At 32.8% G+C, this 12,940-nt stretch overlaps 1 protein-coding gene across 4 annotated transcripts in view; it reads left to right on the top strand.

The window, feature by feature from the left end:
* Positions 1 to 1,061: 1,061 nt before the first annotated feature.
* The window catches only part of LOC143249605 (transmembrane protein 8B-like), a 43,173-nt gene continuing 31,294 nt past the window's right edge, over positions 1,062 to 12,940 (top strand). For 3 of the 4 annotated variants that reach the window (XM_076499741.1, XM_076499742.1, XM_076499740.1), the window contains exons 1-2: positions 1,062 to 1,420; positions 8,951 to 9,113. In XM_076499741.1, coding sequence (XP_076355856.1) covers positions 1,330 to 1,420; positions 8,951 to 9,113 — 254 coding nt within the window. In that variant the 5' untranslated portion in view covers positions 1,062 to 1,329. The remainder of the gene's footprint in view (positions 1,421 to 8,950; positions 9,114 to 12,940) is intronic. The other variant, XM_076499743.1, reaches the window with a different exon arrangement.

Genomic DNA, 12,940 nt, shown 5'->3' with positions numbered 1-12,940 from the left:
GCGCCTATTATTAGTTACACAGAACGTTTATAACTTGTTCTTGCAGTCAAAGAAATCAACTTATTTCGCTTATTGTGTAGTTTTTTGCTTAACCACGGACAAAAGCTTATTCTACCTCTCCCATTGGCTCAAAAACAGACAAGTGAAGAGGAATATGGAAAACGAACAACAACAACAAAGACCTGTTGTTTATGATATATTTTATCGCAAATTCTAGATTTGTTGGTTTCTAATGCTTCACTAATTTTCGGCGTTTAAACGAGTTTTGGCACTGAACAAAAGTGACTTTCTGGGGACAAAAGATACATCTGAAACACTATTTTTATATACCTCTGAGTCAGAAATAGCCTAATTAAGAGAAATGTGAAAATAAAAGTCAATTTACATGATTCTTATCACAAAAATTCTTATTATATTTTCAGCTCATCACTTAATTGGACACTTTATACAAAGTTTGATTTTCTTAAACTACACATACTTTCTTAATTGGCCAGGTGGGGGTAAAGCGTTCGAGTCGTAATTTGAGGGTCGCGGGTTCGAATCCCGGTCACACTAAACATCCTTGCCCTTTTAGCCCTAAATACAAGTTGCCTAACAATAAAAACAACAAAGATGTCCCCTCTGTAGTTTTAGAGCAAAGAAATAAATTTATACGTTGCATTTCAAACTGTTACTTCAGTTAATTAATTACGCTTGTTATAAGACATTAGTATTAGGCCTGTTATATTTTAACACTTCATTTTCTATTCCATTTTACGTCTCACAACTGTCGAACTGTCGAAGGCTCAGACAGTTTGAGCCAAAAGCTTGTTTAACCAAAGAAAAGTAAAACAACGCAAAGATTGTCCAATTACGTTCCAGCATAAACATTCTTGTTATTATTGAATAAATCCAAACGATATTTGGTAAAGTGAGTAAAATGAGGAAAACTGTGTCCGGATGTTAAAAATATAAGATGTAATTCACTTGATAAAAAAATAATTTAAAAAATAATTTATTATTGCCAGATAGCGCTACAAACGTAACTTTTTAATAGGAGTTCCTCAAATATCACGTAACTGGGAAGAATCAGTAATTTGTTTTTGTTTGTATAGATGTAACAATATTTTGCCTCTCAAGTGTTGTCATTAATGATATTTTGAGATATCAAAATAAAATAAAAACAAACGTAATTTTTAGATGACATTAAGGATACAGGTAAATAAACAGTTCATTAAAAGTTCACATACTGGAACACTTGTAGCTATTGCGTGCTTGTGCTCAGTCTTCACATTCGTTCTCTCATGTTTGTAACGAGCGTCACGTGAAAGCTGGAACGTGAACAGAACTATGGCGACGGGAGGTGTAGCGCGTCTGACACTTGTTCAGATATGTCTAGCTTGTTGTATGTTTTTAGAGAATTGTAACCTCTTTAAATCAGGTAGGAATGTTTACCTTTTGCAATTGTTATATAGTTGAGGGCAAGTGTGTAATGTGAGCTCTTTGTTCTTGTTTTTGTAAGAAACATCTAAACAAGCGCGCCAAACTGAGCACGATTTCATGAGAGTTCGTTCGTTTGGTTATTAACCAAGGCACTAAGGCGCTGTGTAGTTGCGTATCGTCGTTTTGCATCAAGCGAGTAAACGATCATTGAACGGGCTAACATTAAGTAAGAGTAAAATTCGTGCGTATGAAATTTAAGGTTAAGGCCATGTAACAACTTCAACTTACAAAACACATATTTTGTTGTTGAAGAAGTTAATAACTTTCGGTTGTTTGATCAATTTCTTGCAATCCTGTAAAATATACCAGAAAATGTAATATCAAATTATTAAGAGATGTAAAAAAATTAAACGTCCAAGGAAGTAGTTCCAAAGTTAACATGATGATTTTGGCGATATAATTAATATTGGGTTGGAACGTATGGGAAATTAAGGCTGAGAAAAATAATTTAAATAGTTTTATGAAGCTTTTCTATCATAATTCTATACATCATATTATACGTTTTTACAAGTTTCTTTTTAAATGAATATTTACATGTCTTGGGGAGACTAGTTAAAGATAATTAAGATTAAACTTTGCCAATAGCGTTATTGCGAAAATAAGAAGAAAAGAAAAATTGTACTTTGTGTTTTAGTTTGAAGAATTTAACATTCACTCATATAATAATTTATATGTGAGGCCAGAGTAAGATAGTTATGAAATTTTAAAAATAGTTAAAGACTTGTGAAAAACAACCAATGTTATTATCTGGTTAAGAATAATTATATGAAGCATACTGGGCAAGAATTCGAAGTTAGCAATTTAGAAAAGTCGAACTCTTTCTATTGTTTTTTGTTCACCATACCCTTATTATATGTTTTTATTTCTTACACTTTATTTTTGAAAGCATGGATTGGGCTTCCATCAGCCAGTGTGATGACATTAAAATACCCTGACGTTCCAAAACTGGGTGTTCCTTTTTAGATGCCGGAAGGTCTTTTTTCTAAAGTATTTATAAACAATATACATTTTAATTGTGTCTATGATATATGAATATATAATTTTGCACATTTGGTTAAGTATACCAGCTTTAAAATCAATTTATTGAGAAATACAGCAAATATGAGGTATATATACAGTATCATCGACCTTAAAAAGACGAATAGACTAGTTCTATCATTTAAGTTTGTAAGCATGAGCGTCCATAGTTTATGATCGTACAGCTGTTCACCGTAAAGCAGACCGTCTTGAGGAAGAAACGTCTGTTGTCCTTTCTTTTTGTTATATCATTTTCCTTCTCACCGTCTTTATTCCAAGTTATAAATATTACCGTTTTATTTTGTAAAGAGAACGCTGGCCTGCTAATTCCGGTTTGATTTTAAAAAATAAATATATATATGCATACATACATATACATACATGTACAGATGTATGTGTGTGTTTTGGCACAATTTTCAACCTTCAAACAGTGGCTGAGTGTCAAAATTCTTGTCGCTTCTACGCTCATTAGAAAACAATTCTCTTTTCCTTATACCGTATGCAGAACGTTGTGGTTAGTAATTAAAAATTTTGAAGAACTGGTAGCGTAGGAAATCAGTGAAAGGAAATGAGTCATGAATATAATTTTTTTTTTTTCTGGCAGAATGTTTTTTAATCTTATCACAAATGAAGCTGCACTGCTCTTCAGGCTACCAGTATCGTGGTTTGAATAAGTTCCATTAAAGTAGTTTTGGAAAATACGTTTTATAATTTCGTGGCATAAAAAAAAGGCCATAACACTAATAAGAGCCTTACAATTTTTACTGTATTAAAATATACTTAGAAAACAGAAGCAGGTGGTGCATAATGTAAATAAATATTTATAATAAATACTACAGTGTACATTTTTTTTACTCCTGGTTATCTTATATTTATCTTTAATATACATAAATATAACAGTAGTAAGGTGCAAAGCTAGATAAGTTTTGATTTAGAGGTTACTTCGTGACGTCATTGAAATATTTAAAATATGATTCTATCAGTAAACAACGTTTGACAACTCTATGACAGTAAAGTATCGAATCCCGACGAGTTTTTTTTAATCTAGTTTATACCGTTTTCAGCAGATGTTGGTCAACCTGTCTCACTAGATGGAAATTTTCAATGAAACATAGAATGTAAAGATTAGTATTACAACATGTTTTTTAGCCTATATCAAGTTAGTTCTTTAAGAGTCAAGGTTATCGACTTTCTTTGATGTTTTTCACTGCAGTTTATCAGCTAGAAGAATCGTTTAGCTTTTAATTGCATAATCGTGTTATACGTATTGTTTCCTGAAGTCTGTAACTCACTCTCAGAATCGGTATTTTCGTTTCAGTTATCTCCTTGTTTGAGATTGTTGTTGCCCAAAGCAACTTCATCATTTGTAAAATACTTCGAAAGCGATAACGTTTCAAATATTAAACGCCGAACAATGTTGGTAGTAAACGACCTTTATTCAAACTATAGCTCAGGAGCACTACGTGTCACCAACGTGGAGTACGTTATGAGAAACTTTCTACGCTCACGAGCCATCGTAATATATATACTTACAAAATGTGTAATATTACGAATATGCGACAAAAGGTTTTTGAGTAAACAGTTCTACTAATGTAAACGTGACGTATATCACTAAAGCCGTATGATTTTGTGTACACCAAACACTTATCAAATTGTAGGATAAGATGAAAATGTTAATATAAGTAACACACGCTGAGTGAAATAAAAAGAGGAAAACATTTATAAAAAATGATACCTCTTAATAAAAACAGTCTTAATGAGAAGACCTTTCTTCAAACAATTTGTTTGCAATAAAACCATTTTCAAGAGAAGTATTACTGATGAATAGGATGCTCTGAGCAACCAAATTTTGACAAACCAGATTTCTCTCATTGGGTATAAACGTTCGTGAGTACAACATATAAAAATGGCCTCTGAAAACAGTTGCTCTTATATGAAAGATGTGAAATACATTTCAAAGGCTTAGAGAAATACAAAAGGAAAATATACATCGAGATTGAAATGTGTGTAAAACAATTATGAGCTTACTAAGACTAATTTAATTGACATCACGTAAGCAATTCAGATGTACATAAAAGTACGAAGAAATTAAACGATAAGAACGGAAATGATAGAAGATATTTATAAAAAGGTTATTTCAAAGAACATGAAAATTGTGGAAAACTTTGGTTTGAGGTATGATGCACTTGAGCACTTGTCCTCAATTTTTCATACAAGTGTAATATCTCTAGGGTTCTCGGCAAGTGTTGTTTGCTCAACTGATAATTCTTTCGAAATAAGTACCATTAGCTACAATTTTAACAGCGGAAAAAAATAGTTTGAAACGAATGAGGCATAAAACATAGTCTGTATTATCAAGTACGAATCTCCGCGAGGTTCTAATTTATTTAGCTATACAGCTATATGTGTGTGAGTGTTATTTCATCACATGACGTTGCCACCATAAGTTAGTGTATGCAAGCAAATGTACAAACTGCTAAAGCACCATTGCTTCAATATAACATTTTCTACGAAGTCTTTCTGTTAGGCGTTTTCATTATGTATAGTATCTTAATATACAGAAATTGCAGCTCGTCTAGCTGAAATTATGTGTTTGTTAATACACGTGCATAAAGATGTTCTGTTGGTGAGGAAATTTGAAGTTTAAGATCTCACGCATAATTCAACACAAATATAAAGTGGAATAAATAATACATTATTGTTTATTTAACAACAGATTTATTGTTTTCCTTTTTTTAAGTTATTGAGCTTGCTTTTAAAAAATATAATAATAAATTTTTCTTGTTGATAACTTCATTGAACAAAACCATGAATGTGTTCACGCTGCTGCTGTTCTTCATTATTCTCTAAATAAACCAAACTAAATTTTGTTTTTTGGTTTGAATTTCGCGCAAGGCTACACGAAGGATATCTGCGTTAGCCATCCCTAATTTAGCGTTGAAAGACCAGAAGGAAGGCAGATAGTCATCAACTAGCACCGCCAACTCTTGGGCTACTCTTTTACCAACAATTGACCCTTATATTATAGTACGCTTAGGGGTGAAAGAGCGAGTGTATTTGGTGGGACGAGGATTCGAACCCGCGACCCTCAGATTGTGAGTCAAGTTCCCTAACTACCTGTTTCTGTTCTTCATATGTCAACATGCATATGTGTTTTTTATTTACATATCATTTATATATCTGTACAGTACTATGCTCTAAATGTATTTGATATTTAGTACAAAGCTGCACCCTTAATTTTAGTACACTTTGAAAAGAAACGGTTCTTATACCGGCATATATATTAACTGTGGTATTTTTTTCTTAAATACACTTGAACAGTGTGTGTGTCTCTCTATATATATATACACACACACACACACATAAATAATCTTACAATAACATAATTAGGGAAAACTGATATCTGTTCATCGAGATTGCATTTAACTGAGCCAGTTTTCTGTAGTGTCAGATCTACGTAGTTCTGTCCAACGTGTAATCATTCAGTTGGTTAAAATTTATGTACCTAAAGATGCAAGTATTCAAAATTTGTTTGAAAGGAAGGTTTCTAAACAACTGTTCCATTATCGATTCGATAATACTTAGTTTTAGTGTAGGGTATGGGCTGAAATACCATAATTATGTATATTTTGTCCAGTTTCGACACGTTCTTTTAACATAATGATGAGACCCGGCATGGCCAGGTGGGTTAAGGCGTTCGACTCGTAATCCGAGGGTCGTAGATTCGAATCCCCGTCGCACCAAACATGCTCGCACTTTCAGCCGTGGGGGCGTTATAATGTGACAGTCAATCTCACTACTCGTTGGTAAAAGAGTAGCCCAAGAGTTGGCGGTGAGTGGTGATGACTAGCTGCCTTCCCTCTAGTATTACACTGCTAAATTAGGGACGGCTAGCGCAGATACTTCTCGAGTAGCTTTGCGCGAAATTAAAAATAACAAAAAACATAATAATATTATTGGAGGAACGTATGTGTGTATATCTGTTGTGTATAGATATAAATAAGACAAAAAGGAATAGGCAAAGATAATTACATACATAGGTTTAAAGCCTACTAAGAGCGACTGTTGTGGAATAATGTTAATTTCTATGTGTATCTTGTTAAAAAATGTTCTTCTAGCGTGAAGTTTTTAAATTATGATTTTTTATTTAATAATGTGGCATCAAAATAATTTTGTAAAAGCTAATTTTCAGACTATTCTTTACGCCCTTTTTCTTGATATATTTTAAATAAAATGCTCATGCAATAAGCATGTTTGAACATGGTTTTATTTCAGTTTCGAATAGGTTTGTTATGTAATTTTATAAAATAGGTTTCTTGTGTAATTTTATAAAAGTATATATGCATATTCAATGTTTTTTTGAATTATGTTAACATGTACAAAAGTATGGACAAGGAATTCAAACGTTTGAAGGCAAGTGTTGTAAAGTCGCTTTACCGTCAATAACAGTAAAAACGGTATTGACTAATTAAAACATATGAAGGTGGGTTGAATACCTACAGTATCAGTGTTGTCATAAATGTGTTCTTTTATGTTAGATACACTTTGAAACGCTAGAAAGGTACCTTTGTCGAACTTATTGAAATACCTTCCAGATGAATTTTTCAATATTCCCTTCTAAGAGTACATTGGAAAAAAGTGTAAAATGAAAAGTAGAAACCATTACATGCTTGTTAACAGGGGATGGGGTATTCGTCAGGTTCGGTTTCATCATCTAAGGTGCACCCGTATGTGTGTAAAACATATATGTGATAATTAATGTATCTAAGACTTTCTAGGAAAAAACTGATTGCATTGGAACTCGAAGTCAAAAGTTAACATCCCTCCACTTATAAATTTGTGCCTACGCCCCTGTATAACTTCGTTAGTTACATTGAGATTGGTTGCATTTTATTTGTAATAACTTTGATTTAACGCTTTAGGTAACGTAACCTTCAAGATGCTAACGAGACTCGAAGATTGCCTGTGGTAGATCGTAACCTTATTTTCACTCCGTGCTATTCACCAGGACAGATTTAGTGATCACAGATATTGTGGGTAAAACACCCTACTGCGCTCTACGAGATATGTTACTCTTAATCTCTCATAAGAACAGAAAAACAAAACAAAAAACAACAGAATACAGGCATACAGAAACGTAAAAAGTTTTATAACTATTAGAAATCCCATTTCAGGTTTTAAAAAAAGGACAAATAGATGCAGAAAAGTACAGCATTCAATATGCATATATAAAGAAGAAATATGTGAATATTTATTGTAATAATGGAACCAAGTCTTTTTGTGTTTCATCAACACATGTTATCCGTGTCCTAAAAGAAAAGCTGACTTCTTTGAGCGACACTGTCGTGATATTTTGTAGAAAGATTATCTGTTTCAGTGTTCTTTTACATGAATCATTCATGACTCGTTCAGAAAAATAAAACAAGTTTTTCCGAAAAAAAAGAGAAAAGGAAGCTTCTATTAGGTGATATACATGAAAGGAAACCAGTCACGCTGTTCTTTACGAAATATTGCAACTTGCTAATGATTGTGTAAAGTAATTGTTTGCGCCGTTCTTTTTAAAACGTTTGATGTATCAGTAACGGACCTCTTGTTTTTGGAAGCTCTAAAAGAACTGAGATAGAGACATAAACGATGACGTACATTTTTGGAAAGCTGCCAAACAAGTGGAAACTTATTAAACTAAAACTTTTCGCAGATTTGATGTTTTCAGATAAAAATACGAAAAAAAATCAAATAAAATGGTTTAAAATTAATATTGAAAGTCTTGAACAAAATTGATAACACATCATTATAAATTAGGTGGATTTAAATAGTTTATTGTTTTCTTCAGTTTGCAAAAATAAACATAAAAAGATAATTTGAAGTTTTTACGTATTGAAAAATATCGATTAACATCGTTTAACATTAAGCTAATAATTATTGTCGACGCATATTTGATTTTCTATAATTGTTAATTTTAGGGCTTCGTTTGTTTTGATCTCGATAGATCAATCTATCATTTCAAATTTCATGGTACTGTCTTTACTTGAATAACTAAACATTATATTTTTGTTACTCAGGTGCTTTTAGTTTTTAACATTTTAAAATAGTTTTATTACGAGCATACTGTATACGTATTACTATAGCTTACAAATAACAGTAAATAATTCTTCCAGTGATGCGGGTTTTCAACACCGTACTGATACAATATGTGCCCTGCCGACTGTGGGCGAACGACATGAAGCAGCAGATATGGATTTGGTGGTGTTCCTTTGTGTACATATCGGTAAACTTACTAGCAATCCAAAGACTTAAAACAAGTTTGTTTTCCCGCTCCTAAGCAGACGAACAGTATTGCTTACTAAATAACTCCTGCTGTAAACCTCGCTGTGTTATTCACACAGAAGTAGAGCGTGGATGATAGCAGCTTAATGTATAACAATTACAGTACTTTATGTTTTCTTTACAGAATCAACATTAAGTCAAGTGTTAGACTCACGGGAGCTATACCCCTACCGAGCTTACAAGGACGTCCAAATATTTCATTACACAGTCCCGCATCAAGTCTCCTTAGCAAGCTGGGAATTTGAAGCTAATGGGAGCACCTACTGCTCCCCAAAACCCATCTCAGTGTGAGTTCTTTTCACTCATTATGTGCACAGTTAGGAGACGTTTCAATGTTTCAGATAAGAATGCTACATAAAATATGTATTATATGCATATACTTGTATACATGAAAATGCGTAGATCTAATAGAATATACTGATCAAAATATATTTTTGATTTTTTAAAGAAAATGCTTGATAAAAGTAGGATGTTCAAACATTGTGTAATTTTCAGTATCTTATCCAAAATAACTGTACAAAAGCGGTTTCTTTTATGGAATACCTTATTCTGTAAGTCACTGTTGTTAGTTGTTAGTCTTGAATACGGGTTTGTTATTCTAAAAAGTATTGAAACTTAAGCCTCCTGTACATAGTCGTATCTTCGTATCCGTTTGGTTCCTTTTAACGTCAGATATATTTTTTAAACTAGGACTTTTCTTGGGTTTCTCAGGTTTGTATTTATGGCAGAACCACTCAGGCTATTTTTTGCCGTTCCTAATTTTCAACTACTGATTGGAGGAAAGGCAGCCAGTCAGTGGCACGTTACTTTCATCAAACTAAAGCGCTACATGTTACACTGATAATGCATCTACAACTTAAAGTGCGGAAAAACCTTTTCGGTAAGCCTATCCAACAGATTCGAACCCTGCTCGCCAGCTTCAAAACCTAGAGCTGTAACACAAGGTCAGCTTGCAACCGGTTATTAAGTTAGTGGCAATTAACCCGAATGTCATATTCGTGGTCGGATGTCTTTTTTTTTTTTTCTGTAAATCACTTAAAAAACGTACGAATTTAAAATTCCAAAATATATCACTGTTTTTAAAGAGTTGCTAAAGTCTCACTGTGGACATTGCAGTCAATATTCTTGTCAGATATATCAGAATTTATATGGTAATCATACTAATCAATGACATAATTATTATTTTTTATAAATCCCAAGCTTTATTAAAAAGTCAAGAACGGTTAATGTGTGTAAAGTTCAGCATGTGCGTTTTTGACAAATGCACATTGCACATTTTCGCTTCATTTATTTATACACTGAATAACATTTTTTCAAACTTTAGCTCCATCCGCTTTTATTTATTTTTATTGTTTACCTTAAGCTAGATCCTTTGGTTTCATTTCACAGCTACTTGGTTTCTGTTTATTATGTATTATTAACATGTTGATGCTCATGTATCCTTTCGTTCAACTTAGATAAACAGAATATAGATGAATGTAACATTTACACAAACACTACACTCGTTTAAATGTGTCAGTTTTCTCGGAGGCGAAGTTATTCTATAAAACAAAAATCTCTATTAATTAAGCCTAAGTAATTACGTTCGGATGTGCGACCTGTGGTTACTTTCAATTAAGCTTATTAAGATAGCTGTGACGCCTTAAGGACATGCTCATTCCTCTTTAGATATTTATCGATTTTTCTTACTTCTTATGTGCCTACTTTCCTGTGTAACTGAAGTTACGTACTTTTCACTCCATCGTTATTTTTTTCTATTTTGTATGTTTTTGCTTCGTTTCATTTTATTACACGCACTTTACAAACATTCCTGTTTACTTTTGTTGTAAATGTTAGTGTTTAGTAATAATTTAAATAAGTTTATCAGGTTTTTTTAAAAATGATTGTACAATGAAATATGTAATGTTATCGGCATTCTTTATTCGTCATAATTTGTTTTTATAATTATTTTATTGTTTTACAGAAACAAGATGTAGACTAGAAGGTTTATTATTATTATTTGCACATAGCGACAGATATATTAATATTTTCTGGCATTTATCTCTCCTATTAAAACAAACTGAAGAAGTTATTTAACTGCTCCAATTCTCCGTGACATCGTAAACTCCTATTATGCTCCTGGTTTCCGTGTAGCTGCACAGTTTCCACAAATTTTCATCGTTTAACATTAGCTCTTTGGTCTGCATTTGACTAGCAAACCGAAGCAAGATCTGCTTAAATTAAAAGAAGCCTCCGGATGCAGTGATTGATTTCCCTCTTCCTGAGAAGCTGTAAACCCATAATACTGGTATGCGCGCACACACACACACACGTATTGGTTTCTTCTCCGTGCCTTGTATAATGTCAGATAGCATCAGTCTGGCATTTCTTACTTTTCTTTTTTATCGATTTTTTACCTTGTCAAGTTTGTTTTTTTTGTACGCGCTTGCCTAATGCGTGAATTTAGATTTAAAGTGAGTGATAAATATAATTTCCTTGTTTAACGGTTTGTGAGGATAATTCAGTCTTTGACATCAGTATAAAAAATAGTGACGGGATGTAAAGTTGATTTATCGATAAAAGTCTGTATATTAAATTATTTAAATGTGTTCTTTATAGGTCTTAAATTTAAAAGTGTTCCTTATAAATCTTACGATAATTCTTTACTATATTGGAAAGTACTTCCATTATTCCAAAGAAGAAAAAAAACGCACAATCCCTCACGTTTAGCGATGAACCATTCGTGGAGTAGGGGTGGGGGATATGTCAGCTAGTGATTTGTTTCCTTTAATTTATGTATCGTAAACTAAGAACAAACACTAATCTGTAGTACAATCCAGTGTTATAACGAGGGTGGAATTCCCCATAACCGGTATAATTCAGTCAGTGATAAATGGGGTATCGAATATAGATTAAGCTTATGTTTATTTTTGTTAATTCAAACAGTGTGTCTGCCGAATAATTCAGCATAATAAATTTGTGGCATAATTATCTTACATTGTTCAAATTCTGTATAAATGTAGACTTACTGTGATGAATAAAAAACAAACACCATACACACTGATTTTCTTAATAGTAGCTGAGAGAATTTAAGACAACAAGGAATAAAAGCAGCTGCCTATATCTCAATAATTGATACTTATCAGGGTAAGTGAATAAATATAATTGATTAAATCAGATATAACGGATTAAACAATTAATAAATCCTAACCATTTAATGTGTGTGTGTTTTTTTTTATAGCAAAGTCGCATTAGGCTATCTTCTGAGCCCACAGAGGGGAATCGAACGGCTAATTTTAGTGTTGTAAATTCGTAGACTTACCGCTGTACTAGCGGGGGGGTCAACCCTTTAATAACTGAATTTAAGTAGATTAATTTTCAGTAGATTGGAGCTCAAATGTAATTGAAAATTATACATCTTAGAACAAAGCAATCGAGAATCAAGAACCGATAAAAAAATACGAGTGTTATTTCCACACACACAAGCATGAGAAAGGAAGTAAAAAGATGAAACTCATAATAACCTAAAATTAATACAAAATAGGAGTACGCTTGTAGTTTCAGAGACCTAAGGAACACAGTTACAGAACTACGTCCTACTAACCAACATATAGTTACAGAACTACGCCCTAATATCCTTCTGTGAGTGACCCGGTCAAATCTTGCTAAGCATCCCGTAACTAACAGGAAAAAGTGGGAATTTAAAAAAAAATCTGTAGAATATTCTCTGTTAATTACCATCCCCATGTGAAAATCAACCCGGGCTTATTTTGTCATAGCGCACATGATTACTGACTTCATTTATTGCACGGTCGTTCTTGTAGTGAACAACACGTATTTGGAAAGTTTGAACGACGTGGGAGCAGTTTTGGGTGTTAAAAGAAAAATTTGTTTTAACTCCTTAGGTTTGGTCAAAATATACAGTTGAATCACCAAGGCAACGACTTCGTAATTAGTTGCAGTGGGTGTTCTGCATTAATTTGCGCCCTCCATGTTAGTAATGTGTTTGTTTTAAATAATCGTACGTATGAGATGTACACGTCATACTGTTGACCAGAATGTTAGTACAGTTGATTGGTTCTATAATTTCAATGAATGGTCAACATTTGTTTTACGTATATACAGATAAAAGATT

This window comes from Tachypleus tridentatus, chromosome 4, assembly GCF_004210375.1.
Source record: "Tachypleus tridentatus isolate NWPU-2018 chromosome 4, ASM421037v1, whole genome shotgun sequence".
Classification (NCBI taxonomy): domain Eukaryota; kingdom Metazoa; phylum Arthropoda; class Merostomata; order Xiphosura; family Limulidae; genus Tachypleus; species Tachypleus tridentatus.
Note: the sequence above shows the minus strand (reverse complement) of the source record. Positions and strands in the feature narration are given on the sequence as shown.